This window comes from Vicugna pacos, chromosome 6 (assembly GCF_048564905.1).
Source record: "Vicugna pacos chromosome 6, VicPac4, whole genome shotgun sequence".
NCBI classification, from domain to species: domain Eukaryota; kingdom Metazoa; phylum Chordata; class Mammalia; order Artiodactyla; family Camelidae; genus Vicugna; species Vicugna pacos.
In genome coordinates, this window is record NC_132992.1 from 74,384,610 (window position 1) to 74,409,096 (window position 24,487).

Genomic DNA, 24,487 nt, shown 5'->3' on the forward strand with positions numbered 1-24,487 from the left:
TTGGGGCTGGGAAATCCCTCAGAGGATGTTTCTCTCTTCCTTTTGGTCCCATAATGCAATCTTGAGCTTTGGGAAAGAATCCGAGGAAAACCGAACAGTCTTCCGTTGACTTCTACTGACTTCCACGGGTTCTTACAGCTTATAATCAACTCTGCTTCTTAAGGTATACAAAGAACCCCCCGCCCTGGTCGCATGAGTGCAGGGTGATTTGGGCACAAAGCAGGGAAGGCCCTCGGAGTTATTAGCAAGTCTTCCTCCTCTGCCAAGGCTGTAGGCTAGCAAGGTTTGGGTGAGAGATGTTCTGCACCGTGTATTTCTTGATCTTTACATGTTTTTATTTTTAAAATTTTGCAAAGCAGAAACTCTGTCTTTGTAATTGTTATCCTTTTGCATTAGCTTCTTTGAAGTAACTGATACGGCTTGTTTTAAGATTTAAAGTGTAATTTTTTTGGTAGGCTGCTAATAGTAAGCATTGCCATTTATTAATTACTTACTTGTGAGCCCAGCACAGTGCTAAAGGCTTTCCTTGCATTATGTCCTTTAGTCTCCACGACGAGCCTATGAATTACAAATTATTATTTCTTCTAATTTGCAGATGAGTAGACTCAGGCTTAAAGAGGTTAGATAATTTGCTGAAAAATCGGGTAACTCCTCAGGAAAGATGGGATTCGGTCTGACTCCAAAGCTTGAGCAATGTTTCAGCACTGACTTCCTTTATATAGTCCGTGTGTTAACTTAGTGTTAACTTAGTCCAGGAGTAACCTGGACTACAGAACTCAGCTTTCATGAGAATTTGTGGTTCTGACCTCTGGAATTCTTCAGTAGCCTTGATTATTAGCCCTGCTTTCTTCCAAGTAGAGAGGAAAAGTTGTTTTAAAATGGGTGACTTTTTACTTAAGAAAGGTCTTTGGCTGTCTCTAACGTGTGAAAAATTCTTTTTGTCCTCCAACATGTGATGATTCTCACCAAAGTGTCAGTTGACTTGTTTGCTGACATGTTTTGGCCCCCCTCTATTTAGGCAGGGAGCCTAAAGGACTGTCCATGGTGGATCCCATGTCCCACACTAGCACACCTACCCTGCTCACAGTGCAACTAGGGAAATAATCAGGACATGATTGGAAAGGAGGTTCCTGATTATGGGACTGGGCACCCAATGGACACATAATGAATCCTTGATTGTTGTGCCCTTTCCTTGGCTTTCAGCCCAATGTAGACTTTCTCTGGGCTGTGGTTCTGAGCTGACAGCTGTGGATTTGTTTTGCATATGTAGCTGGTAGTCAGAATTCTTCCTCTACCTCAGATGGAGGGAGGGTGAACGTTCTGCACAGTCAGAATTGGCAGTTGCTAGGAGACGGGATTTGAGGGACTCCATGGAGTCCTCCCAGCCAAAAAAAAAAAAAAAACCAGTCCTTCTGATGCTTGAAATACCTCAGTTATGGCTTGATTTCACAGGATTGAGCAATGCCCCTTCCTTAAAGAAATGCAAATTCTTCTCACATGAGGAGGTAACTGTTTATGTCCTAACCTTATACTCTTTGGTGCCCCAAATGGGTATTAATCTAAGTAAGATGTATTATGCTTTGTCAAGGAAGGTTAGGGTTGTGTTCTTTTTTTTCTTTCTTTCTTTTCTTTTCTTTTGTTTTTTTTTTTTTTTTTAGTGTAGCCTTGATTGATAGAGGACCAGGGATGCTAATATCCCATGCCAAAGGAAGGTCACTGGCAACCCTCCTTGCGTTGTCCAGGGAGGCAGGCACCTTGTGAAATTAGCCTGGATTGCCTGTGTGTGGCAGGGACTCGGACAAAGAAGTCCCTGCACACAGGAGCTGAACGGGAGCTTCTCTCACCTCCAGAGCCGTGAGACATAGGAAGTGAAGAAGAAATGATTCTGGACAGTCAGCCACAGCTTTAGAACTTACTCAGCCTGGGTCCCTGGGAGGCCGAGGTGGGCTTTGAGGCTTCAGATGAGGCATCAAGTGATTGATCTCACTCCATGTATGCATGAGGGGTTGAGGTTACCAGTGAGGCAGTGCTGGGCAGTGGTGAAGAGTGAAGGCTTTTGGGTCAGCGCAACCTGGTTGTGAGCCCTAGTGCTGAGGGCTCACGTGGACAGATTACAAAGCCTCGGCCCTCATGTCTGTGGAACATAGACTGTGACAGTGCTGACCCCGCAGAGTTGTGATAGAACAGACAGGGAGGTGAGCAGGTGCTCTGCATGTGCCCCACCCTCCGGAACCAGTCACTGCTGTGACTATAAAACAGTGCAGCCCTACGGCCAGTGAGAAGCCACATTGAAGGGAACGAACCACTTGGAGTCCCTGCACCCCAGGAAGCGCTTAGAACCCTGGGAGGAGGAACTAGACCTGGAGCAACACTCAACTTCTCTCAGATTCACCTGCCTTTTTATAGCTTGTTAGATGATGACTTCTAACCAGAGTGTGTGGTTCTCCTTCACCTCTGAAGGCAAAGAGATAACTCACATCGAGGGAGTGGCCTAACCACGGAGGAGTTGAGCCCCAGCTGTGCCTGAAAAAGCACTGCTGTCTGCATAGCTCGTGCCATATTCAATGTGGACAGAGAAATAACATGCGGTTCTCACAGCTCTGTAGGGAGCAGTCATCATGGGTGCTTCCTAAACTGTCCAGAGTTAAAGGGATGAGTCATTATTTTTCCCCTTCAAAACCAGTATTAAAACTTAAAAAAAAAGAAAAAGAATTCTCTTTTGCCTTTAGACATGTGTATTTGTCAATTCAGTTGCAGAACACTGAAAGTGCTCTGACCTCTCTATGGATGGATTTATATATCCGTCTCCCCAAATACGGCCTAAGTCAATGTCAGACAAAAGTTATCCATGTATTTCAGATGAAATGGGAAAGGGATGCTGTTTGCCTGGCGGGAGTGACACAAGGAGTGGGTTCGTGGCGCCTTCAGAAGGCCTTGAAGGGTAGGTCTGGTGCTGCTGCTGCTGAGTTGGGGGCTCACTGTGTTATTGAGACAAGGAATTAGCAATAGAGCCACTGTTTCAGAGAGCACCAGAACCACTTGGAATGCTTGTCAGGACTCACGGAGAGTGGAGAGGCGTCTTATATATCACCAGCTACTGCATGCCATAGCTGCTTCTTTTCTTGCCCTCTTTATTTTGCCTCACCAGCATGGCTCTCAGATTTATTAACAGCCTTTTCATGACTTCTGCAGCCATCAGGAAGAGTAATAAAGAGGACTGGGAGAATCTAATCTTCTTGTGCTTGTCCCTCTTTACTGTCTTGGTTTATCTTTTGTCCCCCCCCCCCTTTTTTTTCTTTTCTTTAAAAAAAATTCTGTGTTGCTGCTCTGCATTAGGCTTGAGTTTCTTTCCCCCTCCTCCCTCCTCTTTTACTGCTTTTAATTGTTTTGGTGCTTTTGTTCTTCCCTCGACTTGAGCAGGGTGGGAAAGGTCAGCTGTCAGAAGAGGGGCTGTACACTGCTGATAAGGCTTTCGGGAGATTGCACTGGAGTCATTAAGCAGCATTCCTTCCCTAAGTCATCGAGGCTTCACTGCCACAGAGGGAGAGAAAAGGAAGCTGAGAGAGTAGAAGAGGTAACTCACATCGAGAGAGTGGCTTAGCCATGCAAGCTCTGAAAAACACACTTGCCCAGAGCCCTTCTCCAGGGACAGACGCTGTCCAGTGCCAGCTCTGGTGACTCTGGGACATTGACATAAATGTGCATCTGAATGAGACACACATGCAGAAAGCCTTGGAGAAAAGACTCAAGGAGGAATTTGGCATCCAGCATCCTGGAGATCAAACATCTGAAGTTGTCCCTTCAGTTATTGGGTTCCTGTGTCCACCCCATAATTATTTTGCAACTAACTCACTTACATGAAAATCAGAATACCTGGGTTCCAGTCTTGGCTCTATTGCTAATTCCTTTGGACAAACACTGAACTATGCTAGGCTTGTAAAAAGAAGTAAAAAACGTGATTTTTTTCAAAGTACCTTCCATCGATAATGGCTAGATTTTACCTTACCAACTCTACCTGCCATGTAGAAGTGAGACACATATCCTTCCTCAGACATGGATGTGGAAACTGGTTGATTCCTTTTTCCTTAAGTGCCTTGAGGTAAATCTAAAGTCGAGTTCTTGGAATTCACCCACATAGCCTCTCCACCAGGAAATTCATGATGAAATACTATAGAACTTTGGAAGAAATGGTGGATATCTTCTGGAATTAAAAAAAGGGGATAAATTCTATGGATAATAATACCATCCAGTTGCATGATTCTTTATGTGTTTTCAAAACTCATTTCCACTTGAGAATGACCTGGCTTGAGGATTCTCTCTACCTTAGCCTACCCTAGAAATGTGACATGCTGTTTCCACTCTCCACCTACCACCTGAGAAGTGCTCTCAAAACATGGTAGTTGAATGGTTGGATAAGTGATTGAGTGAGTGAGTGATTTAAAGGCTTCAGATAACACATAGTCAAGACTGTTTATTTGACTCTCATGGGTGCCATGCACAGTAGTGATTGGATACAGTTAGGAGTTTGGGTAGATATGGTCATGAAGGGTGTATAATCAGGTTATACTGGTTGGTCTGCTGTCTTTCTATAGAAACCAAAAGGAAAATGACTAGAGCCCAGCCAGCTTGAGATAGTCGTTGAAGAGGGTTGCTGTCCCGACTGGCAAACACAGAGACCCTGGAAGATCACACAGTGGGTTGCTTTACTCCTGATCTCAGGAGAGTGGTTCTTATATGAAACCTAACTTTTTGTAAAAAAAATTTATGTATAGCTGATGTACAATATTATATAAGTTACAGGTGTACAATAACAGGTGTACAATACAGTGATTAATAATTTTTAAAGGTTATACTCCATGTATAGTTATTATAAAATGTTGGCTATACTCCCTGTGTCGTAGAACATAGCCTTGTAGTTTATTATACATAATAGTTTCTACCTCTTAATCCCCTCCCCCTTTATTATCTCTCCCTCCTTCCCTTTCCCCATTGGTAAATGTCTCTATGTCTGCGAGTCTGCTTCTTTTTTGTTATATTCACTAGTTTGTTGTATTTTTTAGATTCTACATATAAGCGATATCATACAGTATTTATCTTTCTTTGTCTGGCTTATTTTGCTGATCATAATACCCTCCAAATCCATCCATGTTATTGCAAATGGCAAAATTTCATTTTTAATGGCTAAGTAGTATTCCATGATATATACACACCACATCTTCTTTATCCATTTATCTGTTGATGGACAGTTAAGTTGCTTCCATATCTTGACTATTGTAAATAATGCTTCCATGAATGTTGGGGTGCATGTTATCTTTTTGAATTAGTGCTTTTTCCACCCAGGAGTGGAATCGCTGGGTCACATGGTTGTTCTGTTTTTAGTTTTTTGGGAAACCTCCATACTGTACAAAATCTAACTCTTGTTGCAGTTAGAGGGAGCAATGAGATTGAAGTTAGACCTAAATCTAGCCTCATTGTAAATTCCTTCATTGTTAATTATTGTTACACTAATTGAATAGCCTTGAGCCTGTAAATCTCAGCTTCCCCCCTTGAAAGCTGCAGATAATAATACCTGAGTAGATTGTTGTGAGGATGTTGTGAAATGTCATCTGCATAATAGTAAGCCGGAGCTGAAGCCCCTGAGCACAGTAAGCTTCAAAAATGGTAGTTGGCATCATCGCCGTCACTTGCATCTCAGGGACCGTGGACCTTTCCTGATTTGTAAAACAGTGGTAATGCCTACTCTTAAGGTCACTGTAAGGTTGAGAAGACAGTATTTGCAAAGGACCTCACTGTACCAGGCACACAGAACAGGAACAGTAAGTACTAGCTTCTTTCCTTCTCTTTTCTTTGGTGATGTCTTCTTACTTTTCCATTTCAGCTGGGAGCAGCAGGGCACTATTTTGTAAAGTGGCCCAGTATCATTGAGGGAAGTTCCAAAGACCCCAGGAGGGGGGTGGTCTTAGCTGGTTGAAGTGTGGGTCGTAGGGTAGCTGAGAGGTGAAGGAAGAAGGAGGGGCACTTGGGGACAAACCTGAGTGTACAGAGGCTGTGATTCTGAAGCTTTTGTAAAGTTTCTGCCTCTTCCTGAAGTTAGCCTAGTAATCCCCGAAGGAATGCTACTGTTTGCATAAGTCATTCCATACAACCTAATTAGTTACTTATAATACAGAAGACACTCATGATCCCAAATTCAAACAATAGGAAGCTAAAGCTGTTTATTTGTGGTGGTGTACAATGATGATTGATGGTGAGATAGGTGGCTCTGAGGCCCCATGAAATCTCAAAGAGCTTTTGAATCCTCAAAGGAAGTCCGGGTTATTCTTAGGATGGCTTTAAAGTTCTAAAATATAATATACCACAGCAATGAATACGTTACTTATACTGTTAGTGTGATCATTTGTTCTTCAAAAATCAGAATGTCAGTAGTTTGAAATGGGTAGGCATTCATCGCTAACAAAAGCATCCAATTAATTCAAGCCCCTTTCTTTGCTCAAATTGTAGGTAATTGAGAGTATTTATTTTATCTGCTTTTTGTTTTTTTAACTTCCAACATGTGACCCATGTAGAGTCACCAATTATCCTAGTTTTCTAGGGATTGTTCCACTTTAAGTACTGGGACTGGGAGACTTCTCAGTCCCAGGCAAATTGGGATAGTTAGGCACCCCATTTGAAGCACCTAGGAACCCCCCTTTTCAGAGCACCATGTTTTGGCCACACCTCACTGACAGCACACAAAGAAAAGATTCTCTGATTCAATGCTTTCTTCAAACTTTTGGATTTTGTTGACAAGTAACATTTTTATAGAAAAGGAAAGGGGCAAAATAGGGCTGATTACTTTTTATTTTGCCAATTGACAAATTTTATCTATTATCATCATCATTTTATAAAAGACAGGAAATTCTCAAAGGAGAAAGGAATAGAATGAAAGTTCTATGTTTCCAGTGCCTAGCACAGTATTGGTATAGAGTAGATCCTACATAAATGTTTGTTGCATGAGTGAATATTGCATAAATTTAGCTTTTATTAAAAAATGTGTAACATTGTCTTTGTTTTCCTGATAGTGCTATAGATTGGTGAAAACTTTATCTGCGACCATTGTTTGGGAACCAATGGTTGAATCCCAGTCTGTGAACTGTAGAGCTTTTTGATGGCATTTTTTCATTGTAAATCATGATAATGACATTCTGCTGTCTGTCTCAGTCACAAGTTGATTTTATTTGGTGTGGTCAATCTCTCATGATATGATCACTCCTGAAGGGAGATAAGACCAAGTTTCGGGGTCTTTAGATCAGAGAATGAGATTCAACTTCCTCTGAGACTTCAGCTGCCACTGCATCTGGATGCGTCTTTGCTGATATCTGCATGGAGATTTCACCATACCTGGCAGGAATGAGCCAGCAGTTATGCTTGTTTTCTTGTCTCGGATGGTGATTTTGTATGCCTTAGGTCACCTGGCTTTTCTTTGTTCCGATGCATTTGCCTACAAGGTGTGGTCAGCAGCCCTGACCAACCGGTGATAACTGTGCAAATACCACAACCTGTCTAAGTCTGGGATCTCCTATGCGACCTCTTCATACCATAGTTGGGATATACAAATCATTCCTTATTTTATCACAACCCAAGGATAAACCATCACTTATCATTAATAAATCCTAACTGTTACCTAATTTCTGGAGGAGGTTAAGATTTTTGTTTTATCGACATCATAGGAATTATAAATTTCCATCATAAATGACTACATAAGCTACAAAATGAAACCAATTTGAGTCTCTGTTTCAGAGTCTTAAAGTCCCAGCTTTGTGTGCTTTTTTTAGTAACAAGTCAAATAATTTTTCCTCCTCTGCAAGCCTTGAGCATACTTCTGACTGTACTCTCTAGTGTCCAGAGTACACCAGAACTCGAGAGTCCAGCTGTTTGGCCCTGGAGCTTCAGTGAGCTTGCTGGGGTGATGCAGCGTCTGTAAATGGTTTGTGAATCATCTGACCTAGAAGCAGATTTAGATTCAGTGCATCAGAAGGGGGTTTCCCTTTTATGCTCTTACAATTAAGGCTTTTTTTTTAGCACTTTTATATTTGCAATGTTGCAAACGTACAGAATTTTTATAATTTTTCCTATCATTCTGATGATCTGTATTCATATCCCAAAGCATGTGGTTAATACATCTAAATTTTTGCTGAAAATGTACCCTTGTTGAGCAGAGATTCCTGTAAAAGCTGCAGAAGCATGCTTTACAAAATTAGATAATGTATGTGAAAGTGGAAAATGCAACATACGGTGCATGTATGTGTGTGTGCATATGCGTGTGTTTAAATTAATTGTTCAGCTCCCACAGGAATACTGTCGATAGAAGTCTTTGCAAAAGATACCCAACCCTTGGTAGGAGACAGCATGATCTAATGGACAGCATACAGTGTTTAGAGAATGACTGGTTTGTATTTTGAATCTGCTTCTTACCAGCTGTGGTATTGTACATGTATTTCACCCCTTTTGAATGTCAGTTTTACCATCTGTAAAGTGGGGCTAGTAAAACTTTATTTCACAGGGTTTTTGTGAGAGTTAAATAAGAAACATACCAAGTATCCCAACAAAAAAAATGCTCCCCTTTCAGATGACATATGAACACACAGGTATGTTACTTCTATTAATAATACATTGGTTCTAATAGTTAGTGTTTTGAATTCTTGTAGCTCAAATCACCAAAACAGGTCTTGGTTAATTTTTGTCAAATACTATGTGTATGTTTGTTTATTGGGACCCTCTCTATATTAAAACCTGGAGCATAGTACAGGTTCAATAAATGTTAATTTCCTGACCTTTTTACACTGTGGCAAAACAAAAACAAAAACTAAAACAAAAACAAAACAAAACAAAACAAAACTTTTACCTATTAAACTCTGCTAATAGTCTAGGATGAAGAAATGATGAAAGTGAAATAAACACTTTACTCTAGTTCTAAGCACGCTATTAGTACTATAATTGAATTTGCAATCACTGAAGATTTTCTCCTTTATTTAGGCTTCTTAAATTAGGTCACTGATTTGTAAGTCGGCCTTCATCTTAGAGAACTTTCCCTCCCCACCCTCCTTCAACATAACTCCATCCTCATCCACCCCCAGGTTTGGATCTTTTTGTTTGATTATGTTAGCCGTGGACATGGTCAGTCCCTTCTTGAGAGACCTGGGATGGTGTAGTTGTGATTTTTGTCAGAATCAGCCCCCATCTCCTCACTGGCACGTTTATTTCTGTGGGAGGAAAAGGAAATGCATACCTCACCATGAAAGAAGACACAGCCCAGGTTTCTAGGATTTGTACCTCCGCGTTGGCCAAGTTCCCCAGTTTGTGTCTCTGAACGGGGTTTTAATCACCTTGGCTCTAGTGCTCAGCACTGAAGCTTTAAGGGTGCTGCAGAAATGGTAGATTAGCCGCGTTTAACAAAATAGAAAGTTTTCATTGTGTCATAAAAAGCCTTATTGATCTTGTCCAGGCATTGACTCCCGGGCCTTTAAACCAGCCACTCTGTCTAGACTTGCAGGCTGGAGCCCACAGTGCTAACAAGGGAGGGCTGGGCTGCCTGCTGCTGGGGAGGCCAAAGGGATGGGCACCGATTCAGGTTTCTCGCTGGGGAGTTTCTTAAAGAACTAGGATGATTTTATTCCGTTGTCGGGAGGCTTGTCACATCCCCCAGACCCCACCCAGCCTTCTTCGACTCTGTGGAGCTATAACAAATGAAGGTGTCTTCTCTTCCCTCACGTCCACCAGCATTTCCCCCTTTGTCCCTAGGAAGCCGGGCTGAACTCTTTGATGCTGAGGTACTGGGCAGTGGGTCTCCAGAAGGAGTGGGGAAGGCAAGAGGGGGCAGGAGGAGAACGCTTGACTTTATAGAGTCATTGCAATCAATTCAACTGCATTTTGATTCAATTTGGTCTTTATTTAACTCATTCTGGGGTGTATGGGAGATTTTGAAAAGGTATGAAAAATTCTACCCACAAGATAGGTCGAGGAGTTGACATCTATGTGTAAAATAACTAAAGAATTGTTCAGATTTATTTGGTGATTAGGGGTTTTATCACAGTCGTCTGCAGAGACTTAACTTTTTAAAAATGAATGAAATATTTCAAACATAAGGTGGTATAGGCCCTATAGTAGAGGATTTTATAAACATTGGCTTAATTATCACCCATGTTGAACAAATCTTAATGTTTTGCCAGTTTTGATTTATATCTTTAGATTTAGTCTTGTTTGAGTATCTCCCTTGTTTCATTTCTTCTCTCCCCCTCTAGAAGTGAACACTACCTGAAATGGATGGCTGGATTTTTTTTTTTTAGAGGAAAAATGCATATTATTCTCCTTTATTTATCCAACCATTGATTTTGCTTTCTGTGTGAAAAGGTCAGTCATATCCCTTCCAAGCTACATATAGGAAGCACACATACACACATGTATACACATATATACAAATATTTATAAATAATAATTCTTATAAATATATACATATAAATATGAAAGATAGATAGGTAAACGGGTGGATGAAATTTAGTTTAAATTTCTAACTAAGCTTACCGATGACTGGGTTTTTTTTTTTTCCTATTCTTGTTACATGTGAATAGAGCTGTATATATGATTAACATTCATTGTGCATATGTATGCCTGTGTGTGTGTGTGTGTGTGTGTAAATTAGTGGAGGTAAGGTTTATTGTTTATATTCGTTATTTTCTGTATTCTGGGCCAAATGAAGGAAATATTTGGTAAAAACCTTTAACACCTTATAATTCCCTGTTGACCACCCAAAAGAAACTTGGAAGTCTCTAGACATCCTTTCCTCTTTTTGCACCAGGAGCCATTTGAGCTGCTGAAATATCTTTGGGAAGTTTCACGTAACACCAAACTGTCTTGTTTTCTCTGGATGCTTAAAGGTGGAGAGTTTCACCAACAAGATGATGTGGATGTAGACATGTTGAGGTAGGAGGTAGATTAGGTCATCTTCCAAGGTGATGGTTTGTTATGGAGGAGCCCTAACTTGTTTTCATCTTGGATGAAAAGAGAAATTTTACAGAAATAAGTATTTTTAAAGTCCATATGAGTTTAAAATCCATGTATTGCTTCTAAACATCTTAATGTCTGTTTAGGTTTTCCCAAATTCTATGAACCTTTCATCACATTCATACTCTTTTCTGAACGAGTATGTGTGGATATAGTGAGTATCTAATTTAGGTCGCAGTTAGGGTCAATGTATGTGATACTGTAAAAAAAAATCGTTTCAGATGATCTTTTTCCTACTTCAGAATCACTGTGGATATATTTCATTATTATTAATTTGGTTTGTATCAAAACTATAGTCCTCTCTCCTCTCCTGCTGTGTGTTGCTAGTAATTGTTTTGACCTCATCAAATCTGTAGAATATAGTCTCATGAGTCATTTGGTTTTCAAGTACAGTTCCCTTAGTTATTGTGTAACTTTGATAAAAGTTGCTGGTTGAAAAAAATTAAGCATGCAGGTTATTCTTTTTGGACTGGGCCAAGGCTGAAAGGATATGTAAGTTTGTGGATGTGTGTATATTCTATAATGTTTTTCAAAAATGTCAAAACTCAATCTAAAACTTACCTCTAGGAAGGCAACCATGGTTAAATTTTCACCATTCTGATCACCCAGACCCTTGGTGTAGCTTCAAAAGTGTGTCTTAGTAACACTGTGGCACAAATCGGCTTTAAAATTATTGATATAATTGACATATTTACTTACCATTGACCTCATGTAGTTTCAGATATGCCTATTGTCATCCCAATCAGAGTGAAAGCAATCTAAGGACTAGTGGTCTGAGATGACAACTAATGACCGGAACATTCTGAATTAATTGAGGAACAGACACAAGAGTCAAATTGGCAGTCTGGTCAAGGATCCAAACATCAGCTCTGTGGCTGGTAGAGCTGAGTTAGAGAATGTGGTTTTGATCTGCAGTCTTACTGGGCTTCCTTGTAATTTTCCCCCTGAATTAAGCTCAGCTACTTAGCCAAAGGCAAAAGAGCTAGAAAACAAAAGGCCTTCATATTTGGGGTGGTGTCTACTCTGACAGATCTTCCTGCATGGGGCAGTCTAGAGGAGAACTCACAATCCTTGTAGGAAGGGCAGATCTGAAGGAGAGAGAAAGGCAAGTCACAGAAATAGTGACTGCCTAATTAAGAAATGCAGACCTATGGGTGTCAGATCCTTATTATATTGCTAAGCAGATGAGTCACGTCCCTCATTGGAGGAAATGAATGAGTAAAGGAGAGAAGGTTGAAGTGTTACTTGAGATGATTCCCTTCTGGAGAATGGTGAGGAAGTGCTTTCATGAAGTCATGGGGACAGGGAAATGGAGCTCCCTCTACAAGGTAGAGTGTACCATTTGTGCTCAATTATTATTTGATTGATACACAATTAAAGTGAAAGAATAGTAGTGAGAGAATCATAATTACAGTTTGGCTCATATGGATTTGGTGATTATGGGAAAATAAAATTTACAGCATATTACATAAATTATTATGATTGGGCAGGCAGGCAGATGCAGCACAGTGGCCTCAGGCCAGGGTTTCTTAGCAGTATCCATCCTACCTTGGAAACGTCTCCTGGGATTCCCCTTCACCTCTCTAGCCATTTGTCCACTCACTGGGCCCCCCTGACACAGCACAAGTATAATTGTGCCACTTACAAGCTGAAGGTCTCTTTTGCTGGTTCCCATCCCCAGTGGCCCAAGAAGATGACACCTAAGGCCCCAGCCTGCATCTTGAGCCTCACATACCTCCTTGACTGCTACTCTAGCCCCATTGAATATCTCACCATCCCCTGGATATCCTGTGCTTTTCTAATGACCACATCAGCGAATCCATTGTTTCTTCTAACTAGAACTTCATCCCTCCCTTTGTATGGTGAACTCTTACTCATACTACAAGACACAGCTTAAATTTGCTCTCCTGCATGGAGCCTTCTCGAACACCCAGGGTCATTGTTTTCTTTTCCTATGTGCCCATATCACCTATTAAACATTTACTACCCTTGCAATTACCCTTGCAATTTATGTGTGCATTCTCAACAACAGCAACAACTAACATGTCTATGGCTGGGAACTGGGCCAGGAACTTTACCTGATTCATGCCTCCCAGTGAATTTGGGAAATATGTACTATGGTTATGCTCACTGTATAGATTAAGATACTCGGGGTTAGAGAAGTTAAGTGATAAGGTAAGTTCCACAGCTGGCTGTCAAACCCAGGTCTGTTCAGTTCAAAGCCTTATCATTATATTCTGTGTCATCAAGTCCACAGTCTCACTACACTCTGAGCTATAGGAGGATGCCCTGTTTAATGTGAGCCCATGTCTGAGTCTGGCACTGAGCAGGCATTCAAGTTTTTTAGCTTCATAGTTTCCCTTCTTCAGTAAAATGTCGGCTAATTATTCTTATTCACAGGGTTCCCGTGTAGCTCAAGGGCGTTCAACACTGGGCACATCAGCTGGTACATAGTAGGCACCTGCAAATCCCTGTTCCTTAAATCAACAAACAGAAAATTTAACTTCCATTGTAATGCACTAGAGAGCAATTCAGTCTGTAGGATGCCATTGGCTTTCTAGTGATTTCAGTGAAGCATGATTTTCTAGGCCATTCTTTTGTGGACTTGAGGCAGCTTCCCTCGCCAGGATGCTGGCTGTTTATTTTCCAAGTGACAACTTGATTTACTATTTTCCTTCTCATCACTTTTGAGAAGCATCTGCAGGCTAGTGAGTGACCCAGGCAGCATGGAAAAGTCCATTTATTTCTCTGCTGCATCTTTCCTACAGAGAGTCTGAGGATAAGGGTTAGAAATGGCCTCAGGAGGTCAGATTTCCTGTGTGTTTTCTTTTGTTGTGCAGGATTGCTCGTAACAACATAACTTGCTGTCTGCTGGTACACTCTCCTTTAGAAATACCTGTATGATGGGATGTGGCAGGTAAAGCATTCATCATTTGCCCTTGGGCAGACAGCTCTGCAGTTTGATCTATCCAAATGCTTTGTTTGGCCCTAAAATGTGTTGTAAGGGAAGTGGGACAGCAGGATGCAAGAGAGTGCCCACTTGTACAATCTTTTGCCTTTCTTACTCAATCACTGTGTTCCTCCCCTAATTCTAGCGGGAAATGTCATTAGCTGATGTGTAATAGAATTTATTCTAATAAAAAGATTTCTGCTTTCCCCTCATTTCTGCAAGTATGACTATCTCACAGCCAAGTAGCTGACTTGAATGTCTACCCAAAGCTTGTTAGAAGCCCTTAGAGGTGGAAGTTCTTGTTCTGGATGCTGGCTTCCGAGCAGTTGCATGGAAAAAAAACACAGAATTGTGCAAGAACAAACTGACATGTGCCTTAACTTATTCCTTTGCCAGCAAACTACCCAAATTTGTGTTTTAGCTCAAGGCAACTTTCTAAATTGAGTGGATATGCAGCCCCCACAGGAATGAGTAGAGCAATTATGGAATTGTGGATTTCTTAAAAAGTTTATTTCTGCTTTGTGTACTCCATGCCTTGGGATCGTGTTTCTTCCATCATCATCAGGGCTTCTTTGCCTGGGAAGAATTGGGTGATATGTTAGTTTACAGCTTGAGAAAGTAAAACCTCTCATGGCAGCTGCACCAGTGGAGGAGAGGCAGTGCCGTACCTGCTGAATCTGTGGATCAGAGGAAGGGCCTCAGCAGGCACCTCCCAGGCCCACAGGCCGTCCCTTTGTCTGGCAGGGAGGGCAGCAGTGGCTCATGGGTTTTGTGCCTCCTTAGCTCCAGGGTGAGCCAGACCAGGTGGGCTGGCCAGGGTTATCTTTGCATCAGTGCAGACTAAAGTACCGCACTGCTGCAGAGGCCAGTCGAAGGACAAAGGATTCAAAGATGAGAAGAGCTGTGCTGTGGTCTCGGAAGCACATCCTCAGAAGGCAGGCCCCTGCTCCCTTTCTGGGTGCGCATCAGGTGTTCCGCTCAGGACCAGTGGTTACAGCTACTCCAGAGGGGTAGGCATTATAATAGCCTCTTCCAAGTGGTGTCTAGAAACTCCGTGCCTGAGGCTTGCTCACTTTCTCTCTCTGATGAGGATGAAGAGGGTGATCTCAGTTTGACTTTTTCCAACCTGTTTCTGGAGAACTTCAGGGTAAGCCAGCCCCTCCCCTTGTCCCCTTCTTGAGCCCCTGCTGCCTGAAAGGGTTCTTACCTGTCATTGCCAGTGGTTCCCCCTTTTGACACATGGAACTTTATGCAGTCGCAGGACATCAGACATAGGGTCCTATGCACCTGCCCCTCTGAGAACTTGAATTCCTGATGAAGTAGTGGTACGATGTGGTAGCAAAAGCAATGGCATGGGAATGAGGGGACTGAGGTTTTGGAACTGACCTAAGTGCTTCCTAGCGCCTTGGATAACCTGAACCGTGTGCCTCTGCTTCCTTACATTGGTGTAATCATAGCAAAGTGACCTCACAGCGTGTAGAAAGAACACAAATAACGATTAAGAAAGCATTTGGAAATGCGTGATATTTTAAAAAAAACTGAACTTTGGTTTGCATGTGGGCCTAGAGTCCTTCTTTACCCATTCCTGACATGTTCTCACTTGACCCTTTCACATCTAATGCTGTGTGTCCTTGTCCTCAATTTTTACTGCTGGCCCTTGGTTTTCCATGGCTGCATTTGGGTCTTCAGTATCCAAACTTTGGCTTCTTCCCATGGTCTCTGGTTTTTCAGAATCTCTACCTCTTAGTTCCTTAGGTTGTCTCTTCTAGGAACTTTTGCTCCTATTCTTGCTCAAGGAAAAGCAGGCCTCACTCACTTCTGTCAACATCCAGGGTGAAGCAGTGCCATGCACCCCCTGGAAAAATGTGTTCTCGTCTTTTCACTGAGCTCTCTGCCTTCAGCTCTTATTTCTTTCCAGGTCACTTTCAACCCAACAGAAGTTGGGTTGCATAATCTTATATTTTAAAAATATAAATCAGACCCTCCATTCTCCGAGTAAAATTATGCAGTGGTTCCACAGAACCTTCAGAATAAAGTCCAACTTTCTTGATCTCACAGCCTAAGACAGCAAGCTATCAGGAACCACGGGCCTAACTCAGCTGTGATGTGCATCTCTTCTTAGGTGGCATAGTGAAAAAAATATTACACAGGGTGTCTTAGTCTGTTCAGGAATATCTCAGAGAAATAGTTATTATTATGTAAGTTACTAGTTGGATGTTTTCTGAGGGGAGAGAGTGGAAAATAAACTGAGTAAATGCTCGTTGATGCTCCGTATATTATCAGTCCTTGGATTAACAAGCCATTTGAAAGATCAGTGCTTAATGTATCTTACACAGGCTGATTCAGAAATCGAGTTATATTCACCTAGATTGCATCTAGTGTTTAATCAATTGGACACTTACCAATAATGAGTTAACGATTTGTTGTCATACAGAGTTGAACTCTTGCTTTTCATGCAGTGAGAGTAACATTTTTAACACTTACGTAATTGATTGTAAACTTTGGAGTGATATAATCTAAAAGAACCTGAGCGGTCCATTAGCCGTGTCAGTGCCCACCCTCTTGCCCCGCTGTGTCTTTATGCTAAGCTGTTGTGTACTGTGGTGCATAATCCCCTGTGTTCATTTTCTCTACCTACTTAGCTTGAAAACGTACAAGGTGACTGCCTTGTCTCTTCAACCTCCTCCTCAGTGTAAGCACTAAGTATAGAAAACAGATTTGGGGCAGTATTACATTTTCTAACGGAGAGTTTGGAGAATTGAATGGGCTTAGAAATGTGTTTGTCACTATTTGATTTTGGACCTTTAAGTTACGTTCACCATCAACTTAGTATGGTTTTCAAGGTGATAAGAAAATGCTCGCGCTTTAGCTCCTGCAAGGAAATTAAGACAGATTGGGATCTTAGGAGAAAAATGCCAGTTGTGAGCGTATACAGAGGAACGGTTTCTTCAAGGTCCTCACTCTTTCTCCTCACGAGCCCCTTATTTGCTCTTTTAAAGACTGGGTCACACACTGCCAGTGCCTCTTCCCAGGACAGTCAGGAGGAAATTATCCCATGAATTAGAAATGACATGTCTTTGCTTACCTAGAATATGAATCAGAGAGTAGCTTTCAGTGGTCTGTTGTTTGTTGACATGTGAAGGAGATGCCCAGCCCCTGGGGTCGTGATGCTCTTGGTAGCTCCTCCAGCCTGGGGAGAAGGCAAACTGGGAAAATCCATCACTGAATGAAGAGATTGGGAAGGTTGTGAACTGTCGCAGCAGTTTTTCGTTAGATATTTGCAAAGGAATGCACTCTCAAGTCTACATAAAATCTTCACTGAAGAATTTACATGGGTATTAGTGTAAATATGCGGGTGATTTACATAGACACGTTTTCTCAAAGTGGTTTTATTTCTCATTTACTATGATAGTCTCTGTAGTGATGTCATTTTTCTTCTATGGTCTTCCACATAAAGCAAGTTTTTTGTTTTTTGTTTGTTTGTTTGTTTGTTTTAATAAACACACCCAGATTCCAGGGGTGAAAGTTCTTTTGGTGAGTAAGTGTGATTTATATGGGGCTGGGGAAATAGGCCCCCTGCTCCATTTATTCAAATTTTGGGATGGCTTATAAATCAACGCATGGCTCAGTGGAACTATTCACACCGTTTGGGAGGCAGAGTAGGCACGTGGGACGTATCCAGAGTGACGGGCAAAAAAGAAAGGTAACTGATGTTTAGAGAAAAGAACAGAGGCACTGGAAGTCCAGAGTAGGACTAACTGTGTGCTTTTAGGCAACTCACGTGTTCCTAGTCATCAGTTTCTTCTTTAATAAAACAAGGGCATTAAATCAGGCAATCTCTAAAATCCCTTGTAGTGCTAAAATTTACTATTTTGACAGACTCCTTGGTCTAATTATATGAGAAATATTAAGCACCATGTAGCACATTAATTAATACCCTGGTGCCTGGCTGGTCCGTGTCAGGTCCCTTTGAAGGGTGCTCGCTGATTAATTGAAGCTTCTCTTTAGAGGCACTCCTCTCCTTGCTCATTTATCTCAGTTCAGTGGGCGCACAAGGTGTAACTTAAATGTTTATGGAAGACAACTGTTAATACACCACGTGGGTGCTGAGGACAGGTGTAATAGCTGGCTCTGTGTACACTTGCATCATTAGGAAAAGAGCCTAGTGTGATAACTGCATTTGATTTGTTATCTTCTGCTCTGAATCAGGGTCGCCTCCATTCTACTGAACAGGAGCTTGTCTAGTTGAATTTTGACAAAGCCATTTCTTCGGAAATGAGAGGAGAGATCATGAAAATAGGGCACTTGGGGAGTGGATGAACCCATTTCAAACGTATAGATAGTGTCAAATTTCTGCTCTATGGTTTTGGAGGGCTATTTTTGGTAAAATACATTCGGCGTGGGTTATGTGCTGAGTAGTACTTGCTGCTTATATATGTTTGAGCCACAGTGTGGTCACTTACTGGTGGACAGGTCCCTTTTGCTTATACCAGTTATGTGTGTATGTGCAAACAGAAATGTGCAGGTGGACACACATCCTTGAGGCCCTCTGGAACATATGAGACACATTTAATCTCTTCTTTAACTCTGGGGTGTGAAGTTGGGATTCATGTTCTAACGATGTCGTGATAATACGACGAATTTCGTAGTATATCTTGGGTGGTCATCTCTTCACATTATGAAAGTGACCCCTTTGCCTCATGATGAGAAAATATTTATTTTGTCTTAATTAATTAATTTACCAAGGGCTGTGCTGCTTGATAAGGACCTAAGTCGAGGTAGAGCTGGCTTTGGTTAACAAGGCAGACCTATAGGTCTAGAAGGGAAAATAGAATCTTCTCACCCTTATTTGGTAGCCTGCCCTCCTCCCACGCTTTAAATGGAAACTGCATCACTAAACTTGTAGTGTTGTCTGTTTCAGCACGGAGGTGCTTTTGAGAGCTTTTGACCAACGCTGAGAAGAAGTAGACCACTCTCAATGAGGCTGCCTGACATGAGGACAAATGGAGGTGTCCCTGCCATGTATCGAAGTTATAAATCAAGTCAACAAATAATTAAATAAAATAGAGTCTGTCCTCTTCCCTTGACAGATATACTTTTGTAACTACATGATAAGTCAGGGCCACATTTAGAGTTTTTGGATCCCTGCAAGTTCTGCCCTTGGAAATACTAGCACAGGGAGAGCCAGCCCCTCTGGTCCTTAGCCTGTGGCCTCTTCCCCTCCTCTGCCCACCTTCGGCTCCATCTGATATCACAAGGGTCTTGTATACATGCACATAATTGCGTCAACCCACATGGCCAAGCTATGTCCAAACCTGTGCAAACGGTCCCCCATGGCTAACCCTCAGACCCTGATGGACGTACACTGACAGCACGATTTGCCTTCAGAAAATGCATTCAGGGGAGAGCCCTGCACGAGTTCTGGAAACAGACTTGGGGTTCTTTGGGCAGAGAATTCCAGGACTCCAGTGTCTAGAATATGGTCTTACAGGAGACTGTGGGTTCCAGTGGAATGCCATCTTGGCTCTGGGGACCCCTGGTCCTTTGGAGAGAGATGTTCCATAGGATGGCCCACTAGGCCGTCTAGAACAGGAGACCTCTGGGGCAGGTCCGTTTGAGTCTAAGGGAGGTATTGCTGTCTTGTCAAAGCATGTTAGCAAATTTCATTCTGTCCCGTTTTCTTCATCTGCTCAATCATTTCCTCACGTCCTACCTCCTATTTAATAGCCCAGTCGCATTCCACTGGGCTCAGGACTCTACCATGGAAACCAAAGTTAGTGGAGTTATTGATGGATGAAAATCAGAGCCAGATCTTTTAGGGTAATTGATTTTTAGTTATTGGTCAATAAAAAGGTACCTAAAGCTAAAGAACCCTTTGTCAGAACAGTTAATTATACATTCTGAACCAGCTCTTCTACAAGCATTTAAATGCAATATTGATGCAAAGGCAACGTAAGCCTCACTTTACCATTTCGCAATTTCCCTTTAGATTTTTCTCAGAAAATTTGAAGGAAAGGCAGCAAGCTCTCCTGCATCATCGTGTTGGTCTTCTACCCTCGTGTGGACATAACTTCACTGCAGTTTCTTCTCTGCTATTTTCTCTGGTCCTTAGATTTAAGTCTTGCGGAAGAGATGGAGGGAGTGTTGTGCTGGTGTCAGCCCACTGGCAGGGGCCGTGCCCTGGGATGTGTGTGTGTGTTCTCTTTGGTATCTGCATAGACCTGGCTCTTGCCGGTCAAGTGTTGACTGCTTCCCTCTCTCCTTTGCCTGCAGCTCGAGAGGAGAATGTGGCCACTTTCCGAGGCTCAGAGTACCTGTGCTACGACCTGTCCCAGAACCCGATCCAGAGCAGCAGTGATGAAATCACCCTCTCCTTTAAGACCTGGCAGCGGAACGGGCTCATCCTGCACACGGGCAAGTCAGCTGACTATGTCAACCTGGCTCTGAAGGATGGCGCGGTCTCGCTGGTCATTAACCTGGGGTCCGGGGCCTTTGAGGCCATTGTGGAGCCCGTCAATGGAAAATTCAACGACAACGCCTGGCATGATGTCAAAGTGACACGCAACCTCCGGCAGGTAATGGCTGAGGGGAGAGAGTGCCCGGAGGCTCCTATTAGGTGGCTGGGGAGGAAGTTTGTGAAGCAGGTGACAGGTGACGTGGAGAGGGCTAGAAACACCGTCTGGGTTTGGATTTGTCAAAGTCTAACTTTCTCCCAAGCCTTTGCAATTTCACAAGGAAAATTATTAAAATGTGTTTCTCCTCTTATTTCACTTCTCCATTTGTGCTTGTTATTTAAGAAGAAATACAGTTGTATAGATAATAAAAGTTATAAGTACTTTCATTCCTTTTATTCTGCTTTCCTTTTTATCATTGTCTTAATTATGTTTGAATCTTGTTGTATTACTGTTAAATTCAATTAGAGACATCATTTTGTTTCGGCAGTTTGGTAGATTTTTCTCATTCTTTGAATATATGTTTTTCTTTTTAATTAAGTTACCGATTGCCACGATGCTGTAATTTTAATTACATCCAGAAAAAGCCTTTCTTTTTCTCTTCTTTTTAATTTACTGAGCCTTCCCCTACTTTTATTCTTTTGGTTGTTGTGTTAACCTCTAGCCTTGGAGTGAATTAGCTGGAATCTTTCTGAATTCCTCTGTTTCTCTGTTCCTTGGTGCGGTGGTCCTACTTTATTGCCCCGGTCTCTACCTCCGAGACTCTTCAGTTGACTGGGAGGCCTGGAAAGTGGAAGGACCCACATAAAAAAGTCAACTTTGGAGCAGCCTTTCCTGGTTCTGTCCGTGCTTGAGAACTGCCATCGCTTGCCGATTCTAAGCAGGCAACTCCGTCAGGTGACAGAAAGCCTTAGCCAAGTGAAGTTGTTTTCCATTTCATAGCTAACAAGAATAACAGCAACAGCAACAACAATAATAATAATACGTCACCGGCCCACATCAGTGAAAAATTAAAAACATTTCCTATAAAAGTCAGGTCTTTGCTGAGACTGCCGTTTCCTGGTTCTGTTTGCACTCGGTTTTTCTACCTGTGAGTTTGTCACTAAACGCAGTAAGGCAGCATTCATCCTTTATTAATCAGAAAATATGATGCAGATTTCCAGAAGGCGCTTATCAAATTTTCTTCTGCACCATGATTGATTTAATGCCTTTTAATGTGAACATGAAAGCATAAGAACTGACAGGTGTTTGCATATGTTTTCTCTTTGATAAAAATGTAACTCCTTAATAATGCTAAATAAATGGAGAAGGTTTCCACACATTGGAAACACATAATATTAGAAACACCCATTTCCACATTTATGCATGTCAAGGAAGCCACCTGGTTGGAGATTCTGTTTTATCTGTGGTGAAGTTGCCAAATAATGCAAGACTTAGAGTCCCCAGTCATCTTTTTTTTTTTAAAGAATTTTCTTATAATTTATTATTAATTAACATTGAGGTATAAAATTAGATTTAAACAGTATTGCTTAAACAATAGGTAGACTTTTCAAATTAACATTTTACAAAAGTCTTACATTTATTTTTTCTTGTTGTAAAAAGCCCAGTCATCTCAATACACATAGATGGAACATTTTTGAATCGCTGTTCTATGTTTTTCTTCCAAGGCCAAAGAATCTTACTGCTGATGTTTTCTTTCATCATCCACCCCCACCCCATAACTTACAGGAGAGACCTTCTCTGCTGCCAAGAGAGCCCAAATCAAATTTCTACTTACTAACGTATAAGGGCTTGAAATGTTTGAGTTGCAGAGACTAGACCAAAGTAAAATATGACCTTTTGCTGGTTTTAACTGACAGGTACACAGTAACACCCTTTAGGCATTACTTGGTGGAGGGGGTGGGATTTTCATTTACTTGGAGCAGAGTCAGGTTGTGGTTCTCACCAGCCAGTCTGTGTCTCTTAACTCTCCCACCCCACACACTTCTTTGCCATTCTAGAATGATTCCAGATAGCCCAAGAAAGGCTCAGTTTCATTTCTACACAAAACAACTTTTCTAAAATAAAATTGGGTCATAATTCAGTCCTTTAAACTGAAATGGGGACAAACCAAAGTGTAAGTCAAATATTGGTTGTGCTGCTTTAGTCCGAGCGAGCAGAGGAGAGCAACGCTGGAGGGTTTCTCTTCCCAGTTCTAAGACCCAGTGCCCCTCTGTGTCTTTGGACAAGCCATTTAACCTTTTTTTTTCCCCCACCACTGTTTCCATTTGTGAGACGGTGATTACAATCCTCCCCAGCCAAGGGTGGTGGCTAAATATGCAAAGCACCTTATGTTCCAGAAGGATTATGAGCTCATCCATGGTCTGGGTGCTAGTCTCGCTGTGACACGCACGTGATTCACAGGCCGAGTGTTCTGTTTTGCCGGGGAGGTGACTGCCTCTGCCTGTCCCCAGCGACGCAGCTGAGTAGAGCTCTCACGACAAGGCTACTGGGCTCGAGGGTGTTGGGGGCATTTCATGGCAGACGGAGTATGAATCCCATGGGGAAAGTGCACCTAAAATTGGACCTCGTTGAAATTCTGACTAAATTTTGCATCCAAATGCAATTTATGGAAAGAGAGGGAAATCTCAGAAAAGCAGAGTTGATTTTGCAAATACAGTTCTTTCAGCACTGAGTCATCTAAGATTATTTTTTCCCATTAAAAATACATTTATAACATCTTTTTGAGTTCCCTAGGATCCATCTGAAGGGGTGGGAAGCCCCTGTCTATTTCAACTAAACTGTCAGTCACTTTATAAGTATTTGATAGCAAGCTGATGGCAATCTCATCTACTTTTTTGGTAAGGTTGAATGGCTTCTGTGGTAAAAATTGATCTGAGGAAAGCTTAATTGGGGTTTCCTGGAGTATTCATTACTAAGTGGAGCAGAACTTTCCCTCTTTCTTCTTTCTTGGTCAGCGACTCATGGTTCTGCTTTTTGAGCCAAGTCAAGGCCAAGACCGGGTACTTTATTAGGGGGTTCTGGTTAAAGGAGGGGATTTGGATTATCTGTTCAAAACTATAACTAGGATTAGCAGCCAAGATAGTGAGGCATTTCTGTGGGGCTTTGGGGTTTTCTTGGGTTTTGTGTTTGGTCGGTGACCTTGCCTGAGTCCAAGGTCGTGGCCACCATGGGAATTGCTTTACCTCTTTATGCCACTTTAGTCAAACCACAGATAGAAAATCAGGATTACCAGTCTTCCAGCCCCCCAGCTCTGGATGCGTTGGCAATTTAGCATTTGAAAACTGCGAAGGAGAGACTAATTGTAGGGCTTCTCCGATCATGTTTAACTTGCCAGTCCTCTTTGCTATCCATACAAGAAATTGCTCAAAAGCGTGAAAAGCATTCCTAGAGAGGATTGTGGGGAGAATGATGCCATAGGAGGCATCCTGGCAGAGTAAACAAGATAATAATGTTATTGGGTAATAAGCCTCTGACTCTTCGTGACGCATTCCAACAGCACAGATATTCTAACCTGAGGAAAAAGAAGAGAAGAGAAAGTTCCCCTCCTGCTGCACAAATCCTCACCAAATCAAGGGGGTCATGGATCTTTAAATTTATGGAAACCCAGAGTAAGCTACATAATGTAGCCTTCCCATGGTTAAATGTGACCTGTAAACGTTTTAAGTTCTTTGCATTCTAGGAGAAAGTCACGATCATCCATGCAGGTTAGTCAGAGTCAGATGTGAAAAAAACAAAAACCAAAACCCAAAAAAAACCCAGTGTACTGGTATTTCAGTTCTGTTTATCTACATGTGGAATGACCAACCTTGGGGTCTTTTTTTCAGGACAGGTGGATGGTGTATGGAGGGTGGGAAGGGAGAGGGGGCAGTGCTCATTCAGAAGAGCTGTTGGAAAGTAAGTATGCTGCTGATTCTAACTGGGGTGAGGTCTGGTCTGAGTGGAGGTCTGGTTTGAAAGGAGTGGGGAGTTACCATGACAAGGTAGACTGCAGCTTCTTGCCTGGCTGTGCCCCGATGCCAAGGTTTTCCATAGAGTCCTGGTC

General features: G+C 42.0%; 1 protein-coding gene across 14 annotated transcripts in view; it reads left to right on the plus strand.

The window, feature by feature from the left end:
• The window catches only part of NRXN3 (neurexin 3), a 1,622,069-nt gene that overhangs the window by 535,561 nt on the left and 1,062,021 nt on the right, over window positions 1–24,487 (plus strand). For 13 of the 14 annotated variants that reach the window (XM_072963522.1, XM_072963513.1, XM_072963517.1 and 10 more), the window contains one exon: window positions 20,264–20,565. In XM_072963522.1, the coding sequence (XP_072819623.1) occupies window positions 20,264–20,565 (302 nt within the window). Of the gene's footprint in view, window positions 1–20,263; window positions 20,566–23,193; window positions 23,283–24,487 lie in introns of those variants that run through there. The other variant, XM_072963523.1, reaches the window with a different exon arrangement.